The sequence below is a fragment of the Plutella xylostella genome, chromosome 12, assembly GCF_932276165.1.
Source record: "Plutella xylostella chromosome 12, ilPluXylo3.1, whole genome shotgun sequence".
Taxonomy (NCBI): Eukaryota; Metazoa; Arthropoda; class Insecta; order Lepidoptera; family Plutellidae; genus Plutella; species Plutella xylostella.
In genome coordinates this window covers 3,496,413-3,524,120 of record NC_063992.1, presented here as the reverse complement: position 1 = coordinate 3,524,120, position 27,708 = coordinate 3,496,413, and the positions used below count along the sequence as shown (strand labels likewise).

At 39.2% G+C, this 27,708-nt stretch overlaps 2 protein-coding genes across 7 annotated transcripts in view; one reads left to right on the top strand and one right to left on the bottom strand.

Moving 5' to 3' along the window:
* The window catches only part of LOC105388463 (disks large 1 tumor suppressor protein), a 60,943-nt gene that overhangs the window by 25,623 nt on the left and 7,612 nt on the right, over positions 1-27,708 (top strand). Inside the window, exons 3-22 of one of the 6 annotated variants that reach the window (XM_048624785.1) lie at positions 6,274-6,389; positions 7,763-7,867; positions 8,538-8,597; positions 10,409-10,438; positions 12,196-12,423; positions 13,579-13,659; positions 14,066-14,189; positions 14,516-14,646; positions 15,072-15,090; positions 15,227-15,346; positions 15,710-15,921; positions 18,103-18,159; positions 18,387-18,520; positions 18,871-18,990; positions 19,493-19,619; positions 20,181-20,289; positions 20,671-20,712; positions 21,571-21,639; positions 23,220-23,369; positions 25,180-25,352. In XM_048624785.1, the coding sequence (XP_048480742.1) occupies positions 6,274-6,389; positions 7,763-7,867; positions 8,538-8,597; positions 10,409-10,438; positions 12,196-12,423; positions 13,579-13,659; positions 14,066-14,189; positions 14,516-14,646; positions 15,072-15,090; positions 15,227-15,346; positions 15,710-15,921; positions 18,103-18,159; positions 18,387-18,520; positions 18,871-18,990; positions 19,493-19,619; positions 20,181-20,289; positions 20,671-20,712; positions 21,571-21,639; positions 23,220-23,369; positions 25,180-25,352 (2,207 nt within the window). The other 5 variants (XM_048624786.1, XM_048624784.1, XM_048624787.1 and 2 more) reach the window with 5 other exon arrangements.
* On the bottom strand, positions 32-3,909 carry LOC119693922 (odorant receptor 85c-like). The gene is given in 8 exon segments (XM_048624791.1): positions 32-198; positions 710-865; positions 1,156-1,257; positions 1,794-1,922; positions 1,924-2,056; positions 2,525-2,729; positions 3,179-3,308; positions 3,733-3,909. Coding segments are annotated over 8 exon segments (1,098 nt in total). The 3' UTR covers positions 32-132.

Genomic DNA, 27,708 nt, shown 5'->3' with positions numbered 1-27,708 from the left:
CAGAAATAAAACAATAAATTTAATGCTACGGTATCGTGTATTTATTTATTCTTGTGTGACTTCTTTGGTATGATCGTTAAAACGTAAAGACTATTCTATACCACTGAGTTGTACCTAGGTTCTTGTAATAGTTTAAGGTGATGAATTTTTCATGTGATGGTTGAGCACGGCGTAGTAGGAATACGACGATCGCAGAATCTGGAACAGCGACCGCGATGGGCCAATTGATTGTTTGAATTGGCAGAAATAGCACCAGATTCACATATTTGTATACTTACGCATTCAGTTTAAAACGCCAGTTTTAGTAACTATTTAAACTATTCGCCCTACGACGATGTATGATGTGATGAGGATGACTCTTGATTACGAAGAAAACTAAAGAATAAGAATGCAGTCTTGGGAGCTGTTCTGGGCAACTCTCTGATTCTAAAGCGATCTGGCCGTAATATAGATCTTTGAGTTAGGATTACACCTCTTGCGCATCTACCAGAAATTGCTATTGACTGAATGAAACTTCCAAGAATCAAGAACCAGAGCAAATACAAGGTGTTGCAAAAAGGGTATACCGACAGTACTCGTACAAACCGAAATTATTTATTCGCAAATTTTGACATTCTGCTCTAATTTCCGGGCTCTGATATAACATACTGCACACGTAGGTTTCAGCTTAGTATACCCTTTTTGCAACCCTGTATAACAGATTCCTTACCGCCACAAACGTGACCAAGGACAGGTGGAACCGTTTCCCAGCAGTAATGGACAGAGGGCGCTGCGCTCGAAGCATCAACAGCATTAGGGATCTTTGGGTCTTCACTGAAGTACGCTGCCAGTCGCTGGAGTATACTGCCTCGGCTACCTTTTGACTCTGAATGAAAAAAATATTTAAGTATATCAGTTTTCAGGCTAGTCGGTACGGGGCGCACTCACATCGCTCAGTCTCAAGACTCTCAAAAGCGAGCGCGACGCAGATCTTTTGCGCCCCGTGCTAGCCCTTGTGAAGGTTATAATATTAATATTATTTAAATATATTTTATAATTCTTTATGTAATTAACAAATGCAGTCTCTCCAACTCTCTACGTAGGAATAAGGTCAGCAAGTTAACACTCTACATTCTTATCTGAACTTAACGTAATGTATATGAAGTGCCTATATACCTTGGAAATGATAACATGACCAAAGTAACAGTAAACCAGTAATTCCATCAAAATAGTTGCTAGATAAAACATCAGTCTAATAATTTGTGTTGTCTCGTTTGCCTGCAAATTAAAAATAGATGTTACAGCTATACTCATCCTGCGGCCCGCGGGCCGCATGCGGCCCGCCAGGCCTTTATCAGTGGCCCGCGTGCCATGAGAGATAATAGGGAATATGCGTGTGTTTTTTTATATTATATTCGATAGTTTACATCGCTTTATAATAGTTAAAAAAAAAACAAAAAAATATTGCTTGTGGCCTGCGAAACCATGACTTAAACGTTTTTGTGGCCCGCAAAAAAAAAAGGTTGAGTACCAGGGTGTTAGAGGTACATACATCACGACCCATTACGACCGCACTGCTGGGACACAGGTCTCCTCCCAATGATTGAAGGGTTAAGGCCTAGTCCACCACTCTGGCCCAGTGCGGGTTGGTGGACCGCTGACCCAGTGCGGGTTGTTGGAGGTAGGTAGGTACATACAATCGTACATTATTATTATTATTACTAACTCGTAAAATTATCTACTTGACTGAAATTTTATCTTCAGTGGTTCAGGAAACTAGAAATGGTAACAATATCTAGGTCGTATGAACTTACACAAGCTATTTTGAAAGCGGTCATGCAAACAACCATGCACGCTAATGCGAACTGTAAGAATACTGGCACACTGAAGATGTTTTCTATCTCTTTTACAAATCTGATTTCAGATCTTGATCAGAATCTCGCCCAGCTCACAGCTCAGCAGGTCGAGCTGCGCAGACGCAAGCATGGTCAGGCCCCCCGCCAGGAAGTCTACGGCTGTATTGCCGAAGCCGTTGAGCACGATACTGGACAGCTGGTACACGTACATTACTGTGAACCTGTGGGGTTACCACCAACCAATATTAACAATTAATAAGCAGCTTCGATCGCCTAAAGAAAGAAAGAAACATTTTATTTGGCTCATGAGTCGGTAGATGGAAGAAGTGTGATTTGTCTAAATATAATATCATTTCGTATTGGTCAATTAAGACGTGATAGACCAATACGCAGAAGACACATTTTTGTTCCCCTTAGAAGTGACCTAGCACCGTAGCGTTAAAAAACTCTCATATCACTTGTATTCAAAATTAAAGTGTTAAGAATAAATGTAAAAGAGCGTTATAGAGTAGGTACTGTAACTCACTTATAACCACGAAAGATGAAACCTCTAGTAAAGCCTGCAAAACGGTGTCATTGAGTCTATTGGTCTATTAAATCCTCTGCTATCTTTCGTTCATAATGGTACTTTCGCAGATGGCTGCCATTTTGTTCTTCTTTCATGATTCGGTGTGTACCTAGGTACTCACATAATAGAAGACTGCTGAGAAACATACGGGTATCCCAAGGGTAGAGTTAATGTAGATGTGTTAGCTTTCAGCAGTGGGAACACTCCCCACATCGAGGCTGTAACTAGTACAATCAAAGAGTAAGTTTTGCTAACGAGATAAGCCAATTTAATGGTCCTATTCAAAATTATTTTCTTAGCCGATTCTTCACGGTTGAAAGCTGGGCCTGAAACGAAACAAACCCTTACCTATTTACATATTTTTTACTCACACTTGTAATGATTAGGTACTTACAAAGGAATAATTCCATTTTTTTATTGGTCGTAAGTTTTTTCCTATGTGCTGATTAAGGCAAGGCATATATTATTTATAAGGTTACGATACCTTCGATTTACAACCTCTAGACTTTCGTTAGCGGGTCTAGATGACTAGTTTATGTAACTGTCTTAACCTACCCCCTACTGGTGATTTATACCACCACTTTACAGCCTTTATAGAGCCTAGCCCCCATAGAGCTTTTTGACACTTTACAATAGGTTTAAAATTGACGTTGTGATATACGAATTTCATATTGTTGACTGACGTAAAGAATCGAAACTCCTGTGTTTCAATGTTCATTTTTCCCTTATCGTAATTTAAAATACAGTTTATGAATTTGAGGGTAGATGTCCATACTTTCCAACTCATGCAGAAGGTGCTTAATCTTCGACTGACGGCACCAAATAGTAACAATTTTAGCCAGTTGTGCTAAATGTGTCAGCAATAGAAGGCTTACTTCAGCAGATTTCTGTAAGTTGTTGATTACCTGAAAAATATAACAAGAGGTAGTTTAGTAATAGTTTGTTTCTAACTACAATGATCTATTTATTTCAGTTGAAACATGGTTAAGAACATTATCGGACCCGAAAATCCAAAATATTCTTATAACATCAAATAAATATTAGTGCCAAATTAATAATAAGGGCTGATTTTTCAATAGTCAGATAAGTGTTATTTGAGGAATAAAATTGTAGCTGTCACTGTCTAATACAAACATTCAGATGTGACAGCAACAATTTTATTCCTCAGATAACACTTAAAATCAGCCCTAACTAAAGAAGTTAAAAGACCGTATTTGACTTATTTCGAGTGTAACTACCTACTGTGTTAAGTACCTACCCTCTTAGGTCTTATCCTTTGTCATACTTACTGTAAAACTCTAGAATTAGGTACAATATAGATTTAATTACCTGACTTAGATGCACTATTTCGGTAAAAATTGTTGCGAAGAAAAATACGGACTGATAAAATAAAGCGTAAAGGAAGAACACAATTTTGTAAAAATTTTTCTTAATATTTTCAGGAAACCAAACGCCCGTCAGGACCATACCCACTATAGCTATACGAAAACAATCAGTATTTTTCATATTCAAATTATTAGAACTAATTTTCGCTTTTAACCGCTATTATATTACGTTGCAGAACACAGTTGGGTTTATCCATAGGAGGAACTAAATGAACATTAACGTTACTTCAATTATTTGCAATTAGCAAGAGTAGCGTCCTAGAGTTTGATTGACATTCCGAGAGCCATAATTAGGTATTATTTTAGAAGAATGTAGGTAAAAGTCGATCAAAGCTCGAGTAAACTTCCTTAATTAAAGGTACTTAGAGAACATTAAAAAGTAATTCCGCGAAATTAAAGTGACGTAATTTTTTCGCATGTAGATTACCTCCCGATCTCAGAAAGCTCTTTTAGTAATTAAAGAGTAGTACCTACCTACTTACAGATACGTACCTATCCGGGGGAATGTGTTAGATGTCCCCACATTATATTATTACCTATGCAAGTATGCATCCCACAACTTTTACTGTTGAAGAACTGAGTTTCGAGATTTGGTGTTTTTACAAGTAAATTTTTGTTGGTAGGTAGGTCCAATATGTAATTATTTAGTCATTAAAGTAGATACACTTACTTACATAATTTCATTCTACTAAATGTAAGCTGATAATTGGAGTAATTTCGAATAATCTTCGTATTATGCCATTATTATGTGTGAAAAAAGTGTTAGTTCACGAGCTATAATGGTATTTATTATGCAACTGAAAAATATAGGGGTAGTTGAAATTAACATCGAATAGGTAGGCACCTAGTTAATAATTCTTATACCTAATGCCACCTAGGATTGGTATGCACTAAGTATTTGTGTACTTATGTAGGTTACATAGGTTTTATCGAGTATAGAATAAATTAAGTTAATACCTACTTACCTATTTGTATTTAGTACCTACCAACATGGTGCTAGAAAAAGGATTTTGTAAGTTTGCAATCCGAAATTGGGCGAGTCAGGTGGTAAGTAATTCACAACAACTTTTGTTCACCGCCTGAAAAAATCATGAAATATAAATGTATAAATTCCCCTACGTTATGTATGGAGGTAGTTTACCTAGTACCTACAACAAGTACAACTGACTCTAAACTAAAACTATAATTATTATTATCCCAAAACAAACAAAAGTATACATATATGCCTCCTATTCCCTTCCATTAATGTCTGTACGCAATATATACCTACATGCCAATCAATTAAGTTATTAAAAATAAACCGTCTGCGATAATTTCCCAGAGGCGTTTCCAGCCAAATTGTCTCGTTTACCTGAACGGAGGAACAATTATAGATGTTCGAGAGTATTTTTGTCCCCCCACAGTTCAGGAGGGGGGGGTGGGTTCGCCGGCCTTTCAGCATATCGATCCCTTTACCTCACGCGATACTTTAGGGCGATATTCAAAAAGCCGATGGGCACTTACCTACGTCGAGTGGATAATTTGTTTACCAATACACGAACGGTTTAGTAACGTAACAGTTCTACCTGTAAGTTCTATAAGGGTGGTAAGGTACACCAGTTACACCACTAGTGTGTGTGAAGGAAAAATATTGCTAGCGATTTATTAAATTTTTAGTAAAAAGTTTCGTTAGCTTGCATTGTTTATGATCTTTTTGCAGTAAAGTTAAATAAATCACGCTACTTAGACGTTTTACACACCTACTCCTTCCCTATTTAAACACGCAAAAGCACCATTAAAGTTACCCACTTTTACTACAGGAATATTTTTTACTTAAAAAATAAAGTTTTCTTCTCATTTATACTTAGGTGCTTACTTAAAATAACAGAGCGTAGGTTGGTGGTAGGCATTATAAAAAGAGATTTGGATAATAAAACTCCTCTCAAAGGCGATTAGGTAGGTACGTATCTACGCATTGCCCTCTTATTTAATTCTTTACTCCACAAATATACGGTATAAGTTTAGTAAATAAATTTACAAAGGGCGAACTTAATTCCTAGGTACCTATATTAATTTAAAAAAATCTACCAGCCAAAAATCTTCAGTTACCTGCCTACAATACAAACAGCCCCCTAGCGTACCATAACCACGATAGAATTTCGAAACTCACACCAAGTATCTGATATCCAAGAGTTGTACGTGAGAGTCCTAGTAGCGTAAACATAACCACGTTCGATTTTCAAAACTCACCCCAACCTACTTATCTCCCTGTTCCAAATATCAAAGGGTTCTACGTAAGAGTCCTAGCGTAAACAATAACCATAATCGCCCATACTTTTTTGATCTTGTACCTCCTGCAGGTTGACTGGCAGAAAATGCTTTTAGCATTAAGTCCACCTGATTGTACATTATTAACTACTGTAGTAAATTGTGAAATCAAGTATAAATAAATAAAAAAAAATACGTTCGAATTTCAAACCTCACCCCTCGTATCTCCCTGTTCCAGATATCCAAGAGTTCTACGAGCTCACCCTCCTCGATGACAACAAGAGCGTGCAGCAGAAGACCGTCGAGACCATCCGCATCGCCAACAAGTGGGAGTGCGATGGCACGAGGCGAGAGGTCAGTCTTGTTCTTTCTATCCTACTAATCTCTCTATCTCTCTTTCACGCTATGTATCCCATCATGGCGATGGCAGTGGGGTCTGCCTTCTTTGTCTTCTATCTCAACTTTGCCATGTCTCCAGCTATCTATTCTACTAACCTGCCTATACTTACATAAATCATTATTCTTTATTTACGTATTGAATTAAATTACGCGGTGTCTGGTAAGGTCAAAGGTAAGCTACGCGCCTTGCATGTCTAGGCATAATTCATAGACTACCCACATTCTGAAAATAACACTCCTATGCTTACTTATTCTACGGAGAAGGGGACAAGAACAAAAGTCTCCCAAGATTTACCTGTGGACATTTAGCTTTAAAATTGGTCGAGCGAAGTCTACGCAGTAGGTATAAGTAGTTAGATATAAATAAATCTAAGTACTTATATGTATATAATAAGTAGGAAGTACTTATAGTAATTATAGTCCTTTATAGCCTTATACTCAATAGGTACATAGGTAGGTAGGCGTATTTCCTATTCCTACTTATGGAAACCGACTTGAGGCAGGTCATTTCCGTCGTCGTATTACCTACGATGTTAGTTTGTTATCGCTCGACCGACACAACCCGATATTGGCTTTCAGTAAAGTTACAGTGCTCTATACCTACATAGAAGTAGGTATAGGTTAAAGTCTACGTTGTACAGACAGAGTGGCACTCAAACCACAGTTGTATGCTTTAAGTCAGGTGGACGTGGAACTGTAAATTGTTGCCAATCATGGAAATAAATTGCCTGCGTAGCTTTTTCAGAATAAGTTCAGTAAACTTTAATGTTTGATGAACCTTTGTAAAAAAACTCTGCCGGCTTTGCAAGTTGTTGGCAGGATGCAGAAATAGCAACGGAAATTGAAAATACTTTTTTAGCTTGCAGTTTCCGACGTGGCTGGGAGTTTTTCATAGCATTGCTCCGTAGTTCGTTTGGTCAGGTCAGGAACCGGAATTATTCGTATTTGCTGACCGAGCGAAATTGTTTTATCGTTATGGAAATAACGAGCACTGAATAAGGATTAAAGCATAACGTACTACGCTGAATAATAAGGATGTACTTAATATAATAAGTACTTAACTACTTAGTAAGTATCTAACCTAACCTACCTAGCCTAGAATAACGAATAACCCTAAATATGTAGAAATATAGCTTAGGTACAGGTACTCCTATAAGACCCATTAGTCATTTAACGCTCGCCACCATAAACTTAAGTATATACAACTTATTACCTACTTAGGATAGGTTTAGATAGGTAGGACACGCTATGTCTAGAACTTTTAGGTTGAACTACTTATATTGAAATCAGACTGTTGTCTCTTACCTTGGTCATATCTTATGTTCCAGATTCAACCCAGTGAAGAAAGTGACTACAGAACTATTTCGAATGCCTTCCTACAGGATAGTAACGCAAAACAAGAGAGGCGAAATGATACTCCGGATTCTGCCAAGGTAGGTTGAAATGATTTTCAATAAGTAGAAAGTACAAAGTACTTACTATACTCACCTAACACTAAGTACTTAAGTACTTATATCATGATTACCCATCACCGTGATAGTTAAGAATAGTTATTGTCATTTGTCATGCCCCAATTTATTCTTGCTATGCTTAAGCTTGAGCCATCCTACGGCCAGTCTCTCCAACAAAATATTCCTAAATTCTACAATTCAATGATTTATGATAAAATGTACTTATGTTAATTATTGTGCTCGTTGTTAATTGTATTGTTTTTTGTTTATTGAATTTTATGACATGTACTGAATATGGATCAAGTTATCTGAAATAAGTGAATTTAATTAATAATGCAAAAAATACTATAGTTGTCAGCATGTAAATGAGGTATCGGATAATACTTATCATCCCCTCCTCATCATGTGAAATACCCAATACCCACCTAGTTAACAAGGTGTCAAATAAAGTTTTTCTTTCTTTCTTAACAAGAATCTAGAGTTAGAAAAAAACACTGCGGCAAAGTGCTCAAACTTTTTTATCTACCTAGCACCCAAATAGAACTCGGAACCATTTTTGTGTCTGTAGTCTGTACCTACTTTGGTAGATATCTATGGTGGTAGGTACGAGTACCTACCTATCTTACTAACAAAAGTAACATATTTCTTTCAGGGTGACATCACAATCTCTCATACAATTCCACATTCCAGTGGGATTCCCGTTAATGAGAAGGTATGCAGTAATTAGTTGGTACCTAGATAGGAAAGAGTCCGTTATCTTGTCGTACTGTGTAGATAGACAATGGTGAAATGATTACTTGTCCCAGATACATATTGCTATGCGCACCATGTGCATTGTGCATTCCTTTCGGGTCTGGGTATACTAGTACTAGTTCAAGTAGTCCAGCAGCTTTCATTTCCCGCTTTAGAGAGTCCGTGCCCTACACTACAGTTTTTTTACGTTTTAAGCGCCATCTTTTGGTGGTATGGTGTACCGCGGTGAATTTTCGATACATCGATTCAATTCAAGTTTTTTTTTGATGACGTGACGTTGTACGCTACAAATGGCGGATAGTCGCTGTTCGCGTCTTGTCGTATAGAACTATTTATAACCTAAAATATAGTACAAGTTTTCGGCGATATGTACTCTAACGTTTCAGCGTTCTGTGGATTGGTGCCGATAAATTTCGTAATTGTGCCAATGATGTACGACAAGTACATCGACTGAAGGAATATTGTTTAAATGAATATCAGTGAAATGAAATTATTGCACACAAAACTTTGACATTCACTGCTGATATTTCGAATTCGTTGCAAGTAAGGCCATAAACACTAATCTATTTTTAAACGTTTAGTAATTTCTTTACACCTTGGGAACGTTTTCGTATCTTGGTGAGACTTGCGTCGATCCAGACGAATTTGCTTGTAACATTCCTGCAGAGTTAAACTGATGATACCCTCCGATGTTTCTGCGGAATTTTATCATAAATTGCACACTAATAACGTAACACGGACATTCTAATTAAAGTTCATCGCTTTGACATTCATATCATCCTTTCATTGAGCTCAAACGGTAACAAGACCCTTAATAACTCACCCACAAACATGAATACTAAAAATCATTATCAAAAGGGCTTGGCTCTGCTGAAAAACTCATCTAGATAAGAAATACTACAGTTTTAAGGCAGTTAACACTCAGGCTTGTTCTACTTGATAAGAGTTTTAGCTGTCCTAATTATGGTCTGAGTTGGACTGTTTTGGTGCAATAGATAGAGTTGGGTTCTAGGTATAGAATGGTGCATGAAAACATCCTGCAGAAGGCAGCCACGGACAGAGTGTAACTAACCATGCATGCAGTGTACATAGTATTATACTGAGACCTCAGTAAGCAACTATCGGCAAAATGACGGAGAGACGGAAGAAAAAAACCCATAATGGATTCCTACGGAAAGTTTCCTCCCTGTTCAATCTTGACACGGTAAGCAAACACTCATTCAAATATCTGGGAATAACAAGTGACTGTCAAACTTTGTTTTCTAAATACTAGCTATGTACAAACTAATGTTCTAGATTTCGAAGTGCACTATGATAATATCTGGGCTATATTCAATTCACCAGTGTCTATTTATTTTATAATCAATACTTAGGTGATTTCTTACTGTATTTTGAAACAACATAGCTTTTACAGTGTTTACTCAGTACAAAAATATTTTATTTAAACCATTTTTAATATGCATTAATATTTTTCCTGACATGTTAATTTATCCTGAAATGAAACATGATTCTCATTAACTAAGCTTTCATATATGTATAGAAACTCATGTATCTGTTATGGGTATTGAGTTCTCATTATTGTATTCTTTTTAATGAATCACTACCTAAAATCTTTACACAATGACTCAAGCTTGCATAATATGTAAATAAAATATCTGTTACCTGCATAGTATTTTAAGGCCAAGTGTAAATAACTCCCATTACTCATATTGACTTACACACTCATTCATGTTAAGTATTGTTGACCTAATAAGCATTTTCTTATTTCAGGCTCACATTACAGCCCCAGAAATGAAGCAGGTAAACACATGATACTACTAAATGTTCAATTGAAGAGCTTGTAGTATTTAGTAGGACTTTCCCAACAACTTTTTCGTATTTATCTAACCCAAGCTTTGTAATGTAAATAACCTAATATTCATTATATAATCAGCATGATTAGAGGGGCCAAACTTTTATCAATTAGTTGTGAAACATTTGAAAAGTTTAAGTTAAATGATGTTGAAATTAGAAGAAAGTGCCTCAAGTGAGACTTGTTCCTAATATTCTACCCATCACTGTATAGAACATAATATTTTCATACCAAGTTCACAATTGGCCAATTGAAGCTGATTAGAAGACTCACAAGAGTACAATAAATATATCTCCCAGTGCAGACGTTGCACACAGCCTTTTGTTCTTTATGAGGCAATAGCATTTGTTTCAGTTATTTTAACATTCACATTTCAAAATTAGCTATGCCATTCAACTGAGCTCTGTACAATGGACAACATTTCAAAAAACTAAAGCTGCTATAAATCGAAAACCATTTCGAGATTTAGCTCTAAAGGACACAAAAAAAATGTTTTTGTATTTTTTGGATGTATCATTTTCGAGAAAATCATAAAATAGTAAAAAAGTGCTGATGACGTCATGCATCAGGTGCGATGCATTTTGATGATCAAAGCCCATAGATTTAAAAACAAAGTAACTGTCACTTTCATTTTTGATTGAATTTGACGTTTTATCGTGACGTTGTTGTTTATTTGGGTCATTTTCATTAATTCTGTTCTGACACTTTCTGACTATTTTTTTATTTATTATTAACAGATGACCTCTATATAATATGTCCCAGAGCATGCCACCGCCTACACAGCTGAAAAAATGCTTCTGCTTATTTTTTTACATGATAAGTACCTACTTTCCATCATCAGAAATATCAATGTCATTTGAAAATGACCCATTTGTTGGTTGGCATGTAAACAAAGTTTAAATGTCACTTGTCAGTGTCATTTATGTTTTATTTCGAGACTCAGGCAATAGACAAAAATAAAAATTGAGCCTAATATGTGACTTCACTTCCGGTTTTAAAATAATTAACTTTAAAGTTAAAAATAACATGCAAAAATTAATGTATATACAAAATAAAAAAATACGGGTCTACTAATTTTCTATAATCTTTCCGAATAGCTAATAAAAATATAGGGTAAATAAAATGAAATGTTGTCCATTTAGGTTGTTTGTTAGTTTGAAGCACAGTTGTTTAACCATTGTGTCATATTATAGGTACATCCATTTCAGTACAATCAAATAAATATAGAATATGTGAAAGGTGCTTAATAGAATTGAGATATACAGTATCATACATTTTCACTATAGATGACCAGTCATCCCCCAGGGGGCGGATCATGAACCACATTTCGCGTACCACGATACCATTGCATGATCCATACATAAAGCTTATAGCACCTGGTATAAGGCCTGTAGTCGTAAACATTCTGAAATATCAGAATCCTTACCACTGCATCAATAACCATCCATACACATATGTGTTGTGTAACTTAGAAAAAGCATCACCTAAAACCTGCTAGCAATCATTTATTTGATTTAGTTAGGTATTTATAGGTTTTGCTCATTGCACATGTGAATTCTGCTTCTTCTGTAGATATCTAGTCAACCTCGAAACTACATTCATCATTATACATTAATTTATTCAAAAACATACTGCGAGTTTGTCAAGATACAGAATTATAAAGCTGACCGTACACTTACAACTTTTAACCCTACATTTTCCCCAGTTGCAGGTGAACGGTATAGAAGGCGGCGGCACAGACACTAACGAAGAGGGCTACACGCACCTCACCGTGGTCCTCTCTCGGGCAGGAGGCGCCGGCCTCGGCTTCTCCATCGCCGGAGGAAGCGACAACCCGCACGTCAGCGATGACCCGCATATCTATGTGACGAAGTTGATACCTGGAGGGGCGGCGGCGGCCAGCCAGCTGCAGATCAATGATGCTATATTGCAGGTGAGGGTTTTGGTACTTAGGGGCAGAATGGGGTGTGTTTAGTTTGTTGATACATAGAATGTTGAGGGGGTGTGTTTAGTTTGTTGAACAAGATAATTTTATTATAAGTCCTTCTCTAACTAGAAGGTTGAAAGATGAAAGTAACAAACGAAAATGGAAGAAGTTGAAATTCAAAAGTAGAATCTTTGAATTAAGAACTTTTAATTTTTTTACGATGTACTATAAAAATTGAATTTTCGTCAACATAAGTTTGATACTTTGAAGATATTGATCGCCGGATCCTTTAAAAACCTTTTAAAATATGGTAAGTAGATAAAAAAACTGTAGTTAATGTTTATTTTGATTCATAATTCCTCTGATTAATTTGAGATTAAACTGAGGATTACTCTCGTGAGCATTGCATTGGAGCAAATCTCTGCATTCAGTCTGCGTATTTGTTTACCTAATTATGCGACAAGCGTGGGATATTATGTTTTGCTTCAGCTGATATTGTGCAGTCGGTTGGAACAAACGGCCTTGACCGATAAACCGGCTAATTATTATATTTATAATGTACGCTAACAGTATCTGGCGGAAATCATTAACTATTTATGATTATATTTTAAAAGTACAGCATTATTTTTTATGGTCACTCAGGCAGACTATTTTATGCATTTCAATAGTGCATGGAAATACCTTCAAAACATTCACATTTTAATAAAAGTGAGTCATACTTACCAAAACTACAAGAAACATCTATAAAAGTTTCGTCTAGTTTTGGGCGCTTAACAATAGGTGATCATAATAATATGTCTCTGTGATACCTTGTTGATAAACTAACAAGGTTGTAGATTTACATAACGTTTAGCATTCCCTATATGTACACCTCAACTACTGAGTCAACATTGACAGAGAGACCAGTTAGTTCTACGCATTGAGTCGAACATTTTCCTTGTGCCTTATTTTAAATAGTCACTTAATTTGTGGGTGTTATTACGGTGACAATAATAATTATGATTATTTATACCATCACCAGTCAGTCAACAATTGTCTGCCGCTGGAGGTAGGCTATCTGTTCTTACCTTACTCAATCTAGGCTTCATAAGTCTAATACGGAGAGTCTTAGGACTAAAAATATTTGTGATAATGATATCTAAATGAGTGTTTTGTTTCCAGGTGAATGACACAAATGTGGTGAACGTAACGCACGCAGACGCCGTCGACGCATTAAAGAAAGCCGGGAACACAGTGCGACTTGTAAGTTAATCAATGTTTTATTTTAGTTTACCCATGTACCTATTTAGTAAATGCATCAATGGACAGTTATGTTATAATATTTTATTTTACCCATTTAGCAAATGCATCAATCATTTAGTTAGTTAGACTGTCTAACTAAATGATTAATATTGCATTTGCTATATCGTTTGGTGTGAAGAACATTTTTTATCTTTCTAAAGTACTTACCGAAATATGATTATGATTTCATATTTTAAATCATCTCAAATCAGATAACTTGCTACTTTATCATTATCACAGATACTATAATTAATCTTTTAACAACGTATACCACTGCAATTTAAAGATAAAAATACATTATTGATCAAGTGTATCACCAAGGCACACGCCAAATATGTAGTTTACTTACTAAAAACTCTTTTTACAGAAAATAAAGCGTCGCTCAGCGGAAGCGCCCCTCAACAACTCCAGCCAAGTGAATAATGACAAGGAGAATGCTATCGAGATCGAGCTGGTAAAAGGCGGGGCTGGATTAGGCTTCAGCATAGCAGGTGAATAATTAATGATAAATTATACTGTATTTATTTAGCTATCATCTAGGGGGTTAACACACACACACGCGGACCAATTTAAGAATGGATTTACTCGTAATGTGTAAACCTCTGTTCCGATTGCTCTCAGAGGATTTAGATTATGCTCTATATTCATAGGCCTATGATGTGATGTGAGCAAGTGACTTAGTACTGATGCACATATGGCAGAGCGCCGCGTAGAGTAAAACATGCTCTTTGCTGCGCTATGTCATATGTGCCTTAGTCCTTATCGTGTTTAAATATAAAACCATTTTCCCTAATAATAAATCTATGTTCTTTCTCAGGCGGGCTAGGCAACCAGCACATCCCGGGCGACAACGGCATCTACGTGACCAAGATCATGGCGGGCGGCGCCGCGCACAAGGACGGGAGACTCAAGGTCGGGGACAAGCTGCTCGTCGTCAAGAATACCTCGGTTAGTATGTGTAGTTTTATTTTGAATAAGAAAGAAAAGCGATTGAAACTTTTCAGCACTATCGAGTGTGCCTATCAGGTTCACCAATTACATCATCGGGGAGAAAAAATGGCGATTGAACTAACCAATTAGAACCGGGGAATCTGGCACAGTCGCTTAAGGCGCCATCTGTAATAAGCTTTTAGATTTTCTCCCATTAGGTATGAATTTTTCTGAGAGGTACAGCTTTAGGTTAATTATAGACAGCTCTGGGTAAAGATTGGATATTTCGCTTCGGAATTTTCGTGATAAAAAGAAGCTTATATGGACTGACTGTATGACTGTCGGTCACACTTGAACTGATTTGACTGGTTCGTCCTAGAAAGAAGAAGAGAGCACCACGCTATGTAGCAATGTAATTTTACCATATACTTTTCTACCCCCAGAAAGGCGACGTGGAGCTAGACAACGTCACCCACGAGGACGCGGTGGCGGCCCTCAAGGCGTCGGGCGAGCGCGTGCAGCTCGTGCTGGTGCCCGGCCCGCGCGCCAAGCCCAGCCCGCGCGCCTCCAGGGCCAACACGCGTGAGTACACTTGTATACAACGTGACGCACGAGGACGCGGTGGCGGCCCTCAAGGCGTCGGGCGAGCGCGTGCAGCTCGTGCTGGTGCCCGGCCCGCGCGCCAAGCCCAGCCCGCGCGCCTCCAGGGCCAACACGCGTGAGTGTTATTGTGAGCAGGCTCCGCGGCATGGGTCGCTTATCGACGTCGATAAATTCTTTTCACGAATCTCGTTAATTGCTATGATCTTACTTTATCTGCGTCGGTAACAGACCCATGCAGCGGGCACAGTGCCTCAAACCTACCAAGAAAACTTTCGTAGACTACCTACTTTTTTTTTATAGACTACCTACTTAAAAATAAAAAAAATCACTAAAAAAAATACTGTAGAAATGCTGTTCGCTGAGATGCCGCACTCGTTTTTTTACATGACCCTCTATTCTCGAACCAGTCTTACCAGCCTTTTCCCCTATTTTATCTACCAACCAATGCCACCACTACAACCAACCCCTCTCCCCACAGCCTCAAGCACGGGCAACACGCTCCGCCGCGATGACGTCACCGACGGCGAGGAAGAGACCCCTCGGGTCGTGGAACTGGAGAAGGGTCCCTCAGGGCTCGGCTTCAACATCGTAGGCGGGGAGGACGGCCACGGGATATACGTGTCGTTTCTGTTGGCGGGCGGCGCGGCCGAGCGGTCGGGGGCTTTGAGAAGAGGAGATCGATTGCTACAGGTACTTACGTTGTGTTTTGTAACTTGACGATGTTAGATACTTTAATTGTGAACTCCGTGGTTTTTAAGACCCCTCCGGTTGCGGCTTTGGAAAGAGGCAGCTGAACACTACAGGTATATTTTTTTGGAAGGTTAGTGGTATCTGAAAGCAGGTCAATTTATCCAGTATGGGACCAACTCGGTGTTCTCTATAAGACACCTCGAGTGGTGGAACTGGAGAAGGGTCCCTCAGGCCTCGGCTTCAACATCGTGGGCGGGGAGGACGGCCACGGGATATACGTGTCGTTTCTGTTGGCGGGCGGCGCGGCCGAGCGCTCGGGGGCGTTGAGGAGAGGCGATCGATTGCTACAGGTACTTACATTGTTTTTTGGAACTTGACGATGTTAGATACTATATAAGGAAGTTTCATTGTGAAAATTTATCTCCGGTTGCGGCTTTGGAAAGAGGCGGCTGATCACTACAGGTATATTCTTTTGGAAGGCTAGTGGTATCTGAAAGCAGGTCAATTTATTTAGTACCAACTGTTCCCGCGAGCTTCGCTTCGCCTTAAAAAGGTTTCCCGTGGGAATTATGGGATAAAAAGTAGCCAGTAATTTTGGCATGAAAGAGTAACAAACAGACAGACAGACACAATTACTTTCGCATTTATAATATTAGTTAGGATTAGGATGGGACCAACTCGGTGTTCACTGTAAGACGCCTCGGGTCGTGGAACTGGAGAAGGGACCGTCAGGCCTCGGCTTCAACATCGTGGGCGGGGAGGACGGCCACGGGATATACGTGTCGTTTCTGTTGGCGGGCGGCGCGGCCGAGCGGTCTGGCGCTTTGAGGAGAGGAGATCGATTGCTACAGGTACTTACGTTGTTTTTGTAACTTTGCGATGTTAGATACTAAGCAAGTTTCATTGTGATTTTTTTTCTCCGGTGGCTATATTGTGGTATCTGAAAGCAGGTCAATTTATTCAGTACTAGCTGATCCTGCGAGCTTCGCTTCGCCTTAAAACATTTTCCCGTAGGAATTCCGGGATAAAAAATATCCTATGTTCTTTCTCAGGGTCTAGACCATATGTATACCAAATTTCATTCAAATCCGTTCAGTAGTTTTGGCGTGAAAGAGTAACAGACAGACAGACAGACCCAGTTACTTTCGCATTTATAATATTAGTTAGGATGGGAACAACTTGGTGTTCACTGTAAGACCCCTCGAGTGGTGGAACAATATAGGGACCCTCAGGCCTTGGTTTCAACATCGTGGGCGGGGAGGACGGCCACGGGATATACGTGTCGTTCCTGTTGGCGGGCGGCGCGGCCGAGCGGTCTGGCGCTTTGAGGAGAGGCGATCGATTGCTACAGGTAAATACTTACATTGTATTTTGTTGGTTGGCGATGTTAGATACTAAGCAAGTTTCTTAAGACCTCTCCGGTTGCGGCTTTGGAAAAAAAGCGGCTTACCACTATAGGTATATTTATTGGAAGGCTAATGCTATCTGAAAGCAGGTCAATTTATCCAGTATGGGACCAACTCGGTGTTCTCTGTAAGACCCCTCGGGTCGTGGAACTGGAGAAGGGTCCCTCAGGCCTCGGCTTCAACATCGTGGGCGGGGAGGCCACGGGATATACGTGTCGTTTCTACTAGCGGGTGGGGCGGCCGAGCGGTCTGGCGCTTTGAGGAGAGGAGATCGGTTGCTACAGGTAATAAAGACTTTATAGATAGGGTTATTATACATTAGTGATCTTCCATAAGCCAAGGCAATTAAATTACTGAAATTGGAGCCAACAAGGTGTTTATTTAGTTATGCGATTAAAACAACTGTTGGGACCACCACCACAGCACAGTTAAAGTGAATCATAAAAAGAAACTTGACGACCGAATGGCGTAGTGGTTAGTGACTCTGACTACTGAGCCGATGGTCCCGGGTTCGATTCCCGGCTGGGGCAGATATTTGTTTAAACACAGATATTTGTTCTCGGGTCTTGGATGTGCCCGTAAAATGGCAATAGGCCCGCCACCTATTACATCGGGACTAACATAACACTCTGGCGAAAAGTGGGTGCAGCAATGCACCTCTGCCTACCCCGCAAGGGAGTACATTAGTACAAGGCGTGAGTGCGTGTTTTTTTTTTTTTTTTTTTAAAAAGAAACTTTTTGGACTAAACAATAAACATATTTTTTTTTGTCGCAGGTCAACGAAACGGACATCACACACGCCACACACGAGGCCGCCGCCAAGGCGTTGAAGGTTAGTGCCCATAGTACTCAACTTACCATCACTTAATGCATGCTCAACTACATTACTCAATCTATGACTCCCTTAGTAGATACATACAAAGAATCTTTTCACTTGCATTCCCAATTTCACCTTGACCCATCCAGTAGTTTAAGCTGTATGTTCTCACCCATTCATCGCATGTAGAAGTTCAAGCTTCCTATATTGGAAAATAATAATCCTAATGAATTGTATCACAGAGCACGGGCCAGAGAGTGAAGCTGACTGTCGTATACCGGCCTCAAGAGTACAACAAGTTCGAGGCGCGCATCAACGAGCTGAAGCAGCACCACACGCTGCTCAGGACCTCGCAGAAGAAGTCGCTTTATGTCAGGTGTGTATTGAGTTTATTTGCTAACGATAACAATAGTTGGCACATGTTACACGCATCTGAAACCCAAAATAATATAGTCATATTTTTTTTAAGACCTGTGGTACAAAGTATTGTACTGTACAGTGAATTGTACTAATTAAAAAACGGCGATACGGCTCGCGACCTATCCCGTGAGTATAAATGTACAGCGAAAAGCGGGTGACTCGCTTGACTACCCTTTCGGGGATTAGGTACAGTCGTGAGCATATGTTTGTATGTATGTATCATGTTAATTTTTCTATTCTGTATTATATTCCATGAGTGCACCATAGAACTAAACACACTAAACAGTCTCTACCTTCAAATTCCAGGGCGCTATTCGACTACGACCCGATCCGCGACGACGGGCTGCCGTCGCGCGGGTTGCCGTTCCGCTACGGGGACATTCTTCACGTCACCAACGCTTCTGACGACGAGTGGTGGCAGGCCAGGTACGGTATACGTTTAGGTTAGACCAAGTTTCACCATAGTCTGTTAGATCATTAACACCCCTGTTACATTGTAATGTCATCAATTATAGTCAATTATACGTCATCTCCATATTAAAAATCTTTACAGATGTGTCGAAAGTCAACAACTAATCCCTTGTTATGACCTAACAGAGTATGGTTAAACTGACAGCTACCGGGAGACATCAATATTTCACGGTAAACAAGTCGTTAAAATTCTGTAGGGCTTCGTATTGCGTTTGGCCATTGTCGATGACAATCACTGGAGATTAATTTTATTGTCACCGTGGTGAAAGGATTAATTAATCAGACTGACGTCAGTCGCTTACTGCCCATTCGAGCCTCCACAACCGAGGGCGACATTAAATTCTATCGAGTGTCACATTTATCGATTTAGGTATTATTATCAACAGCCCGTTATCTCCCACTGCTGGACTCTTACTTTCAGTCACCACCAATAAATCCTATATCTCTCTCCTTCCAGAAGGCTTGACTCCACAGACAACGATGCTATCGGCATAATCCCTTCGAAGCGGCGCTGGGAGCGCAAGCAGCGTGCCAGAGACCGACAAGTCAAGTTCCAGGGGCAAGGCACCCCGGTAAGTTCCAGTGTAAGTATTCGCAGAATGGTTTTTTATTTCTCTAACCCTCGGAATACGGCCTCTTTGAGTTTCAGTGTGCGATACTCTGTGGTGTGGTGTGTGTTGCTGGCTGGAAGTAAGTGGCGTTTTTTGTTTTTTTAGCGCGCTTGTTAATGCGTGTGAAGCAAGCAGTTTGCGGGTGTGGGTTTTGATAATTTATGGAGATGAAAACGATTCTTTTAATTTTATCTAAAAAAATATCGCTGCTAGAGTGGCCCCTATTTATGTGAGCATATGGCAACTACTGTAGTTTATGTTATCTAAACCAACACTTGGCAAATGACGTTAAACAGTCGCATAAATTGAACCAATTTTTATTAGGACTACTTTACTGCTTATGGCCCTCATGATGGCTCTACATACTAGTTCTAGTCTAGAATCTAATATGCATCCACGATGTCAATAGATCACCATAGATATATAACAATCTACAGTCCGCCATTGGATCATCGTACGTATACAAAAAGCCTTATTCACTTTTTCTAACAGCGCAGCTATAACTCGATACTTAAACTGTATTCAACTTTCCAGAGCCAATCAACGCTGGAGAGGAAAAAGAAGACCCTTTCGTTCAGCAGAAGATTCCCATTCATGAAGAGCCGAGAAGACGGCAAGTCAGAAGACGGTTCTGACCAAGAACGTAAGTATCTATTATCACCCTTGTTACAACGAGCTTAAGATCCTAATAAAATAATTATGCAGTCCCCTACTTTTGAACTCAGATTACCCTGTAAATTTTAGAATCAAACTATGTAAAATTGTAAATAACGGTGGAAGGCAATCCTTGCACTGATATTATACAACCAGTTCTGCACAGCCTAATGAATATTATGATAATGAACATTAATTGTGTTATAGTTACGTACCCAAAACAAGAAAAGTTAAGACCAAAAGGTAAAAACCCCAATCCATCGGTAATACCTGCTACGACATCAAGCTACACCCCTATCTGAGAAGCTAAACGTACGGTGCCCATCTCACAATATTCCCCATGTACTTTACACCGGCTTGTTTTTTCCAGCTTTCATGCTTTGCTATACCCAAGAGGACACAAATGCGGACGGTAAGTGATATTCGAATGTTCCTCACTATCTATTATATGTACGCTACTCCGCTGTCTGTTGTAGGTACTTTACTATGCAGTTTTATAAACGCGGCTGGCCAATAACCACTGTATTCAATATTTTGTTTAAAATATATATATTGGAGCTGCTCGCTTTGTCTAACCACGGTATACTGTTGCATTACTACTCTACAAAGCAATGGGTAAATTGATTGTTGTTTATAAGTATTAGCGTATACTTGTATGTCTTATTTATATTATACAGTCTAATGCTGTATAACGTGTAATATCATTACATTTACATCCATTTCGTATACATATTTATTATTATTACACATGGTTGTATAGATGGTAGTAATCCTATTGGCACTATCGCTGTTTACCTATACAGAAGTAGTAACCAAATGATATATCCAAAATAAGTGTCGCTTGTAGCATAATGCATAATGTTGACATTACAAGCATGGCATTATACCTTTATATATTATTAAATATATGTGAAGAAAGAGTCTAAAATTTGAGGAACATAATTTCATCGTTGACATCGGTGTTTAGATTGTCCAAATCGAGTTAAATGTGTAAGTGTTGCTCATAAGTAGAGGAAGAAATGACAAGTGACCGCACAGATCCAGTAGGACGCTACGTCCGGTGCTTCTAGTTGCCTAACAGGAGCCATTATGAAACCCATCTCTAAACTTGCCTGTATTTTATTTGCTATTTATGTTCCGCTGTATTCATTGTAGCTCGCAGCTTGTTTAAACCGACAGTCAGCTGTCGTCCGTCACCCGAGTAGACCCCCTCGGCCCGCCATACACATTCTGTATAAAATGATGTAACGTGAATGTTTTCTACGTGTAGGGGAAATCTTGTACCGAGTGGAACTTCCCATGATGGAGGAGATAACGCTCATTTATCTCGAGGACGAGTGTAAGTGTTGGGAGCGAGGCAGAGCTTGCGAGTGCGTAGCTGATCCTTACCTCCCGCTACCTGGTTATGAATCATCAATTAGAAACGTAGTTTTCATTCAATAACACTCCAGTTATCTCTTATGTTGTCATTCTTTATGTTGAGTTTGTGTCATACAACGCGTCAGTTCTAATCGCCTTCCGCACTGGAACCTCACGAGTTGGGATCATGGTTTCTGAATTGAGCGAGTGCGTCGTCACGTGGCCATTAGACATAGTTTCACCGTCTAGAGCGACATAGTCCTATTGAGAGGATGCGGGGCTACTGGAAGCACGGGGCCCGACGGCGCTTGGCCCACGCGCATGCACCGCTTGCCTGTAGACTCACAGTAACACGAGCATGCCACAGGCGTAGCCACAGACATACTTCATTAAGCTTATAGGTTTTCAGATTTACTCTGTGCTGGTTGGATTTTTGAGAACTTGCTCAGTTTCCGCTTGAGTTTTGAGTAGGCCGCTGTGGTTCTTAATTTAGTGTTTTTAGCTTAGTTAGCTCTAGTTGGTGTTTGTATTGTGCTGCCTTTACATATTATTATGTATTATATTATGGCTCTGGTCTTCTGAGTGTTTTTTCAAATGTTATAGTAAATACCTACACACTATCTCACCTGAGTGATATTGAGACATGAATTGGAAAGTTGTGGTACAACTAAAATACCTACCTAGAGAAGGCATTACGAACATTCGCTTTTTTCACTTGGTAATATTACAGAAAGAAACGATTTTACGAGAAACTTAAAAAAGAAGAGCTAGATTACTCATATTATGTACTTTAAGCATGTCTTCGGTAGTTCCTTCTTATTAGAGCTAGATTATAAATTCTTCTTTTCTCTGTAAATTAGAGTAGACAAAGTATCAAAAGACGATACGATTTTCTTATTTGTAAGATTCATTGATCTTTTTTATATCTATCATACTAGCTTTGAGCGATAAGACCGCCATTTTTGTACATATTTGTTAGTATTTAAGTTTTTGTAAGTTTCTTTTATGTGTACAAATAAAGAATATTCTATCTATCTATCTATCTTTGATAAATATATTTATAAAATGTTTTCAAATCTATAACTATCTAAACATTTTTCTGCTCTCAGCTTATGCTAGTGTTTCTACACTCAATATATTTATTTATTGGATAGGTTCTACTCTCTCCAAAAAATCAGCTAGACGTGTTTTATCTTCATAGTCTTTAGCCAAAGGATGAAGTCACTTCTTATTAGAAGATCCCTTTATATGATGATGAATAGATGTAGAAATCTAGGACCATATGAATTAACATTAAATTAATAGTAATGAATGTTTTTGTACATATCATAACTCGTTTGAGCGCGGTGATTCAAGACAAAACCTATTTACTATATTAATTTTATAGAAATAACTATACCTACATCATTTAAAATTTACAGCACCCGAACGTGTTACAGTGTTCTTTGTAAATATTTCAGTGTTCATTAGATGAATTTAGCACTTCACAACTTTTATGCATTTACTACTACACATACATCTATACTTTACTAATATAACACACTGCTGTATATCTTCCAGGCCAAGATGAGAATGTGCTATCTTACGAAACTGTCCAGCAGTTGACTATAACTTACACCAGACCGGTCATAATCCTGGGTCCCCTGAAGGACAGAATTAACGATGACCTCATATCGGAGTTCCCTGAGAAATACGGCAGCTGCGTACCACGTGAGTGTTTTTTATTACTTGTTTTATTATAATTGAGGTATTTTATTGGCTATTTGCATATTTCATCAGGAGTAAAACGAATTGCGTCAGTGGTATTATCGTAGCGTGTTTTGAAACTATACAAGGCCAGAACGCAGAGGTTGGGACTGCTCGCGTATATTTTCAAATTAAAATGGTGCCATTATTTACTTGAAAGTATACAAGGCCATTACGCACTAATCGCGTATATTTTCAAGTAAGTTGGGCCAAAATTATGGCTTGAAAATATACTGTAGCAGTTACCACTGCGTACTAATCGTGTATATTTTCAAGTGCCAAGCGGCAATGCGAGCACTTGAAACTATACATGATTAGTTACCAGGTAGCCCTTTTGAATTGTTGCTCTCTCTTTCTTTCATGCGAAATAGTAATTAGTCTATTGCTTTCTAAACATTGCATCATTATTCCTTAACGCGTTTTTTGTTTACATCGTACAGTTAAAAAGTAAATTGATTTAAATTAAACTGTAGAACTGTTGTAAATATTAAAAGAGAAGAGGGTGTAGAACAATTCATAAAAGACAATTACGGTGAATTCAAAACTTGATAAAAATAGGTTTGTAATAGGGTAATACCTACTACAATCACGAGCAATAAATAAGTCCAAGTAGCAAAAAGTCAACACCAAATTACCCCAATTTTTTTTAACATTTAATTTAGAATTTGATCAAAATGTACGTTTTTAGTTGGTTATAATAATATTTTGATGCGCTGTTAAATGTATTTTAATATTACCGACGAGCTATTGTCACTGGAACTTTTTCATTGCTCGTGAGTGTATTACTATTAATTCATATAAATAATAAGATATAAGTAAGTAACTTGCAAGTGTGATTGCTATAAATATCAATTTATCAATCAAATTAGAGCTTGTTCATCTTTATTTATTAACATTCTATAAGTATGACAGGCAGATAAAGTAAATTGTAGTCATGTACATTTACCGAAATAGTTAAGCAAATCAGAATCAGCATGTAGGTACAAATTATATGCGACAAGTACGCGAATAAAGCAATGTGCGTAATAGCAATGTATATTTTCAAGAACGATTCAGTAATTCCCAACTTGAAAGTATACGCGATTAGTACGCACAAATCGTGTATATTTTCAAGTCAAATAATATTTTTTTTCACTTGAAACTATACAGTGCTAGTACACTATGGGTGCGTTCTGGCCTTGTATAGTTTCAAAACACGCATTATCGTAATTGGTTTTCATGAACGATATTATGCAGTATTATTACGGTGTGTATTATTTTTTTAGTACTTATACATGTCAGTGTCGGTAAAGTTGAGGTCAATGACTGAGGATATTGTGATGATTTGTAATGAGGAATTTATCTGGAATCCTAGACACCTTGTATTATATTGTTAAATTATCATCGTAGAAACTTATTGGGTATTAAAATTTATTTCAAATACCTAATATTAGACGAATGGACATACTGTGGTACGATCCATCAATACTGCCAAATTTTTGCTCTCGTCTAGACCTATCTACATTGGTTGGTAATGAGTCTCACTATTAAGTAATTTTACCGTATGTCTAAGGCTGCGTCCCCAGTAGCCAAACTGTTACCGCCGCCAACCAAGTGAGCGGCAGCGTATGGCTTTAATATGCTGAGCGTTGGAATTTTGCTGGTTTTGCGCTCACTCTGCGCAATTTGCATATTAAAGCGCACCTATTAACATGCCAACAGTTTGTTTATACCAAACGCAGCCTCTTGCCATTTATATGTAATGTAGTATAATCACGCGAAACCCATTCTGCAGACACGACGCGACCGCGCCGCGACTACGAAGTCGACGGTCGCGACTACCACTTCGTGTCGTCGCGCGAGCAGATGGAGCGCGACATACAGAGCCACCTGTTCATCGAGGCGGGCCAGTACAACGACAACCTGTACGGCACCTCCGTCGCCTCCGTCAGGGAGGTCGCCGAGAAGGTAATAGTTTACCCCCAACACAGGTCTATCACAAAACCCCAAAAAATTATAACAATGTGGCGGCCTAGCTCATAAATATTGTGTTCACGATGGGAACAAAATAAAAGATTTGGGTTGACTTCAGTTGTAGTGCTATATTTTAAATTAGCAAATAATTAGCACTTGTACAATTAGACCCGACAATGGTTCTTGCGTCGCGGTAAGTAGGGAAGTGACGTTGGATCGGTAACCGCATACGTGTCTAATACGCAGTGCGGATGACTAAGTGTGTGCGTTTAGAAATTATGTTAGATTAGTTATTAGAATACTTTAACGCTTTATATTTATTTACTTTAAATTATTTATTTATACAATTCTAGTTTTATATATTATTTATATTAATTATTTACTTTATATAATGCAAGACGCACACATTATTAAATTTCTGAATTTAAGTTAAACTAAAAGACCGGCGTAGACATCTTCCCGGCCCTTGAAAGCTTCGGCTTTCAAGATTCATTGGCTTGAGGAGTAGGTAGGATGCAGAGACGATTTAGCGCTCTCCGCACTGTGCCGTGGGTAGTGCGCACGTCGGCGACGCGAGGCACGCCGTCGGAGCCCGGGTACAGCTTGTCGACTCTGCCGAGCCGCCAGCACAGGGGGGGAGCAGCGTCTTCTTTGATGAGGACCAGGTCATCTAGGAGCAGGTCCGTGGCTCTCGTCTTCCACTTCGTGCGCTGCTGGAGTTCGGCGACGTACTCGCTCGACCACCGCTTCCAGAAGTGTTGCCGGTACTGCTCGAGGCGCTGGAAACGATCGAGGTGATTCGGATTAGCTTCCAGTAGACACGGAGATGGTGAGGCCGTTAGTGGCCTGCCTATCAAAAAGTGGCCCGGGGTAAGGGGGGAAAGATCATTTGGTGAGGGACTGATTGGACATAGGGGACGGCTATTTAGGATTGCTTCGATTTGAGCAAATAGAGACGCCAGTTCCTCGAAAGTTAAATGAGTGTCTTTTAATACTCTATACATGTGGAATTTGGCTGAATTTACACCGGCCTCCCAGAGACCGCCGAAGTGAGGAGCGTACGCAGGTGAGAAGCGAAATTCAATGCCCCGACGAGCTGCAAAGTCAACTATAGAGTCAGCTTGTGACGTTAGAAAACTGTTGATCTCCTTAGCTGCAGCAACAAAGTTTCGGCCGTTGTCACAGCATATTGTTTTTGGCTTGCCTCTACGACTTATAAACCTAGAGAGAGTGAGAATAAATGAATCCTTTGTTAGGTCACTTACGGCTTCTAGGTGGACACATTTGTAACGGAAGCATACAAAAATGCATAGGTAGCATTTCGTTATTTTGCAGCCTCGTCCCTTGCGATCAGTTATTACAAATGGTCCAGCAAAATCAGTGCCTACAGTGTGGAAAGGAAAGTCAGGTTCCACTCTGTCAGAGGGCAGATTCCCCATGATATTATTTAAAGTCTGACCCTTGAATCGACGACACACGAAACAATGACGAGTGACGCGTCGTACTAGTGCTCTACCTCCGATTGGCCAATAGCGCTCTCTCATAGAGGCGAGGAGATGTTGAGGTCCAGCGTGCATTAGTTGTTCGTGCTCTAACTCGAATAACAGTTTTGTTAGATGGTGATCTGACTTTAAAAGAATGGGGTGTTTTTTGTCGTAGGGATAATTAGATGAACCTATACGACCCCCAACTCGCATAACACCTTCGCTGTCAATAAATGGGTTAAGAGATGCGATATTAGCTTGAGGGACAGGTTTACCTTTCTTTAATAGGGATAACTCATTTGGGAAGGACTCTAGCTGAGCCATTTTTATTAAGGTCCTTAGGGAGTTTTCTAATTCGTTTGATTGTAGGGGACCTTTTCTTTGCGATTTAGGATCTTTAACAGAATCAATAAATCTTAAAACATGAGCAAATATTCGTTGAAGACGCACGAGCTTTGAATAGTTTGCAAAGGTTATAATTTTGTCATCGCTCGAAGACGATGAAGCCTCCGCCACGAAAGCGGGATTAGCTTTCAACTCTGGCAAATCGACTACTTCTGAAAACTCAGAGGATGGCCATGAAGACTCCGACTCCTTCAGGAACGCAGGTCCATGCCACCAAATAGTTGAGCCACCTACATGTTGGGGATCTACTCCACGGGAAACAAGATCTGCAGGATTTTCTGAAGTAGGTACATGGCGCCAGGATGAAGCATCGGTGAGCTCTAGGATTGAACATACTCTGTTGGCAACAAATGTTTTAGCCTTTTTGTTAGAATTCAACCAACCTAGTACGACACTTGAATCTGTCCAATAGACGTGACGATCGATATTGCGATGAAGAGCCTGTGACACTGCTGAGCTTA